The sequence below is a fragment of the Phytophthora infestans genome, genomic scaffold, assembly GCF_000142945.1.
Source record: "Phytophthora infestans T30-4 supercont1.30 genomic scaffold, whole genome shotgun sequence".
NCBI classification, from domain to species: Eukaryota; Oomycota; class Peronosporomycetes; order Peronosporales; family Peronosporaceae; genus Phytophthora; species Phytophthora infestans.
In genome coordinates, this window is record NW_003303729.1 from 63,960 (window position 1) to 68,986 (window position 5,027).

The window sequence follows — 5,027 nt, forward strand, 5'->3', positions numbered from 1 at the left end:
AAGTTGGACAAGCGTGTCACATTCAAGCGATACAAAGAAAGTGGAGCCACTCCTATGGATTCTTCTTTCCTATTGACTTTAACCAAGTCTAAAACTTCCCGAAGCAGCAATACGACGATTGCGACGAGGTTGAGTCATGCCAACCCCAGTTAATTGCTTCACTCCTTTACGAAAGTCGTGACTGAATCCACCGGTTTCTGGTGCGGTGATATCAGCAACTGTATCCATTACAGAGCCTGCAATTGGCTTCCAATTATTTTTCAAAAAACCCCAAATTGATTTCCAGCTTCTTTCACGCCATTCCGTAAATCTGCTAGAACAAATAATTATTCGCGATCTCGAAATGAGCAATGGCAAAGCCTAAATGAACCTGTATTTGAGGGAACTACTTCGATTGGTCAAATCGGGGAAGGAGAATATGCAATGGGATCCTAAGGAATTCATTGCTCGTACTCAACACCCCAACAAGTACGACGATGCAAATTTTCAGATAGTGTATGGTGTTCAGAGCTCTGACATGATTGCTAGATTGATGCGTCTTTACAAAAGCAAAGATAGTCTTATTCTTACTTTGAATGCACTTTACAAAATGGTGAAGAATCGATTTCGTGACGCGTTTCAATACTATAACGCAGTGAGAAAGGTACTTAGCAAGCCGAATAAGGAGGAAAAATTGGATAATGATCTTACGCCTGAAGAAGAGAAGAAATACATTAGCTACCAAGAATTGATAGCGGTTCCATGAAACGTCAAGAAGATTATCATGGATACATATGGTGAAATGTTTCTATCTAACAATGAGCTAAGCAAAACTTACCAAAGCGAAACGAATTGCATATCTACGCCTTATTTTGACTATGTCACACTATATCTCAATGTCAATTATCCTCTGCGTATCGTGTGGCCCTCAGTCTATCTGAAGAAAGTTGATGGTGGTAACTACCTCCAAGGAACGGAGCTCTACTTGAATGATTTTAAGAACGTTAGCCTCATGGGTGCGCAAATTATTGATCTAGATGGAACAACGATCAATCTTATTGCTAATTTTCTTCATTTCCTTTCAGGCTCTCTCGGGCAAACCCCAACATATCTACTTTGGCGTGTTTACAACAATAGTCCAGGCGAATATGACAGTAATAATGGATTCAGTTCAGTTCTCTCAAAGCTCTTCGCAATTTACAATGGAAAGCCAATGAGCATGAACATGATCCGTCACATTGTTGAATCACATCTGATCCAGTCACCAACATATGCGAAGCTTACTAATAGAGAAAAACATGACCTTCACGCTAAGCTACTCCATAGCACGTTTGCTGCCAATACGAGCTACAACAAGTTTGCAAACAGATCCACAGCATCAGAGGTTAGCGAGGAAGCTCCTGACTTCTCATATGAGCCAGCGCCTCAACCTCCATCACCTGCTAAGCCACAAACACACTCTAAAGCACGTAGGGAACGCATATTTCATGGAGATTTCACTCCAACAGGCAGTGATAAATCACTTGAAACTGAAATCGAGAAGTAATATGAATACACCCAATATAAAAAGCAAATCACATCCAAATGACGTCTAAACGGGGTCCACATGTTATGAATTTCAATGGATTGCACGCGCGTCTACGAAGCGGAAAAACACTTGTAAATCTGAAGACTATGCTCGTCTCTCATGCGTTCGTTGATTTATGGCACCTGATTGAAGATGAGAAGAGCTTCGACAAGCATCTCTTCAGCCTTCTCGACGAGCCTGAGCAAGACTTTATGAGATATTGCTTGAGCAAATGTCATATCAAGTCACGAGAATTTGATTCGGCGTACAATGAGCAACTGGATGGTGTAGTAAAACGCTTGAAAATGCTACAAGGAGCTACAGCTATTGGAGATGATAATCCAGACATTAAAAAGGAATGAAGCAACTTCTTGACAATCTGTATGAGAAGGAGTATTTTCAACAAGTTATTATACCCAATTCAAGCGGATGATGAAGCTCTCTAAGAGTCACGCTTGAAGGTGAGTAGCTTACTCGTATCAATGTATTTGGGCTTCTTTGCCTTTTTTTGCTCCTTGGCGAGTTGGCTAACACTGACCTTCTCTAATTGCTTCGTCAGAGTCTCAATGTTTGTGGAGCCATGGTCTGTCTTGGAGGGTCCAAGCGGCTTGACAGTTCCGCAGGGACACCATCACCGTCAATATCCATTGGTTGTGGAATCATCTGCCTGCGAATTTTTTTACGTCGATGCATTTTCTTCACTTGTGTATATATAAGCAAATCAGAATGTCATTTCCAGTTTTGTTAAACGTCAACAATCAAGTTGCCCAGCATCAATTCCGATATCGATTCAGTCAACCGATTGATTTCAGTCAGTTTGAAATCGCACTTGGCTCGATCTCAATTTATTACAGCTGGAAGGCTATCACTGCTCAACGCCAAAACAACTCATTCAAAATCATTTGGCCAACAGCAGCAACAACAACTACGTACTCAATCACCTTGCCAGATGGTACATACGCAGCAAGTGATATCAACAAGTACCTGCAGCATTGGAGTATTCAAAACAACTTAAATCTGACCAACAACACGACCGGTGAATAGTACTACTTCATCTCGTGTGCTGAGAATCCATCCGCGTATGCGATTCAGCTCACGATGCTGCCTGTAAAGAATGTCACTGAATACACAGCAGCAAGCGGCTTCCCAAATGCCAGCCACTGCATACACTCCTCGACTTCAGATTGATAACTCTGGATTTGGAGCTATCGTTGGGCTATCCAATGGTGTATATCCTGCTGCTCAAACTACGAGCGTTTACGCCATCAATAGCAACGTCACGCCTCCTGTCGCTGCTGTAATTCTAGGGCTGTCTAATCTTTATAACCCAATTGCAAGCAACAATCAAGTTCTCCACACCTTCACAAGCGCTGAAGTAGGATTCGGCGGACTTATTACCACGTCACAAGGCCAAGGTATTGCATATTGTCCGATGCAAGGAACCAATAACGAGATCACGTTGAACTTCTATGATCAAGACATGGGTCCGTTGCAGATTATCGATCCTAACGTGTGTATTCGTTTGCTAATGAGACAAAAAAATATGACTCGACGATGTGATTACCTTTCGCAGATATACTCGATGACATTGCGATAGATCTTTCCTTCGATGATGTCCATTAACATAGTGCTCATCTTCTCAGATGTTACTCGCTTGTAAAGATCAATAAATTCTTTGACTGGCATATCACTTGGAAAGTCGCGGCAAATAATTGCAAGATCTCGTTGGGTCAAGTTACGGCCGAGAACCGCATATTGGCTGTTGATGCGAATCGTCTTTGGGATACCAAAGTAGCTCTGACTAATGTAGATCATACTCCATCCTTGTTTTTCGGCTCCGATGAAGTATTGACCGATTTGAGCTTGAGTCTTCTTTGGTTCGAGCACCAAATCATCAAATATAACGAGTTTGCTTGTCTCAGAGTCATAATTGCTCATTGCTGGAACTACCCCATTTTCAAAAATCTCGACGTTATCGATGGTATCCTTGAGATGATCGTAGAGCGTCTCATTCGTTTTCGTGCAGATGACGATCTTTGTAAAGCATTTGCTAAGCTGAGCGATGATACAGAGGACGGTGTTGGATTTGCCACTGCCCGATGGACTCGCTACGCAGAGCCTGAAAGGTAATTCAAAATGGTCATTCTTTGAATATTTCTTGAACTAATTATCTATCGTTTCAAGAAGTAAATCATATTTCTGTGATTGTATATACAAGTAATCAAAATGTCTTCTCTTCCACCAACAACCAATAGTCCAGTCTTCAATAGCGCTTTCTTCCTTGGATCAAATGATTACTTGACCATCGCCACCGCTGGCAAGAGATACCAGAAACTCGGTGGGACTGGAGTCTTTAGTTCATTGGCTGTAGCAGGTAATCTCGACTGTGGATCGTTGACGATTGCAGGAGCTGCTGTTGATCTCCGTTCACTGTCAGGAGTCACAGCTGGCACAGTTACAGCATCAAAGTTATTTATGGTCGATGCGAATAAAGATATCAGCTTATTTCGTAATTTGACGGCTGTAAATCTTACTGGAACTCTACTGACACCAGCGCAACCGAATATCACGTCGATTGGAACATTGTCATCTCTGAATGTGTCTGGAGGATTGACAGCATCTACGTTGACTGGAACGCTTAGCACAGCAGCTCAACCAAATATTACATCGCTTGGAACTCTCACAACTGGATTGCAAACAACGATCAACAACAACACAACTTCATTTGCAAGCTATGCGCGTTGGACAAACAGTCTTACTACGCCAATGAACTGTGTGCTCGAAGTGTCAAACATCGCGCCTAGGCTCGGAGCAATCTCGCAACATCCTTTTCGTATCTGTTCAGGCAATGCAATTGCAATGTGGATGGACGTTAGCCAAAACGTGAGAATTGGAACCGTAGCACCATCTGGAACGTATAAGTTAGAAGTAGATGGATCTATAAACGCTACCGCTATGAACATCAATGGAGTTGCAGCTGCTTTTTGGCTGATATAACATCTATCACCGGTATCACTGCGGGGATAGCTTCCGCAAACAAAGGTTTGGTTGTTGACAGTAGCCTAAATATCGCTGGAATAAATTCTCTCAGCGCAACATCATTGACTGGAACTTTGCTTACTCCAGCTTAACCAAACATAACGAGCGTTGGTACATTATCTAGTTTGAATCTGTCGGGTTCAGGTATCACTCACACACAGAGTGCTGGAGGAGATGTTGCTTCATTTACTAACTCAGCAGCTGTAAGCACGCTCACCATCGGTATTGCAAGTGCTGGTGGCGCATGCGATATTTGATCAAGTACTGCAAGCGATCTATACCTGGATGCTAATAATACGAGAAGGCTCTCGATTAAAGTGGAGGTAATGTCGGTATCAATACAACTTCTCCAGGTTATCAACTTGATGTGAGCGGGTCTTTTAACTCCACCAGCTTTTACATGAACGGAACACTTATCACAGCCTCGGCAACAGATTTGAAT

The 5,027-nt window shown here is 42.4% G+C and overlaps 3 protein-coding genes across 3 annotated transcripts; 2 read left to right on the forward strand and 1 right to left on the reverse strand.

Annotated features, from left to right (window-relative positions):
* Positions 1-1,192: 1,192 nt before the first annotated feature.
* Positions 1,193-1,525, forward strand: PITG_13690 (uncharacterized protein; the record flags this gene model as incomplete). Its single annotated transcript, XM_002899353.1, has 1 exon — positions 1,193-1,525. One exon carries the CDS (start codon positions 1,193-1,195, stop codon positions 1,523-1,525), a length of 333 nt encoding a protein of 110 aa, XP_002899399.1.
* A 747-nt stretch (positions 1,526-2,272) lies between these two features.
* On the forward strand, positions 2,273-2,995 carry PITG_13691 (uncharacterized protein; the record flags this gene model as incomplete). The annotated part of the gene is made up of 3 exons (XM_002899354.1): positions 2,273-2,543; positions 2,686-2,857; positions 2,956-2,995. 3 exons carry the CDS (start codon positions 2,273-2,275, stop codon positions 2,993-2,995), a joined length of 483 nt encoding a protein of 160 aa, XP_002899400.1.
* Positions 2,996-3,106: 111 nt separating this feature from the next.
* Positions 3,107-3,484, reverse strand: PITG_13692 (uncharacterized protein; the record flags this gene model as incomplete). Its single annotated transcript, XM_002899355.1, has 1 exon — positions 3,107-3,484. One exon carries the CDS (start codon positions 3,482-3,484, stop codon positions 3,107-3,109), a length of 378 nt encoding a protein of 125 aa, XP_002899401.1.
* Positions 3,485-5,027: the final 1,543 nt, after the last annotated feature.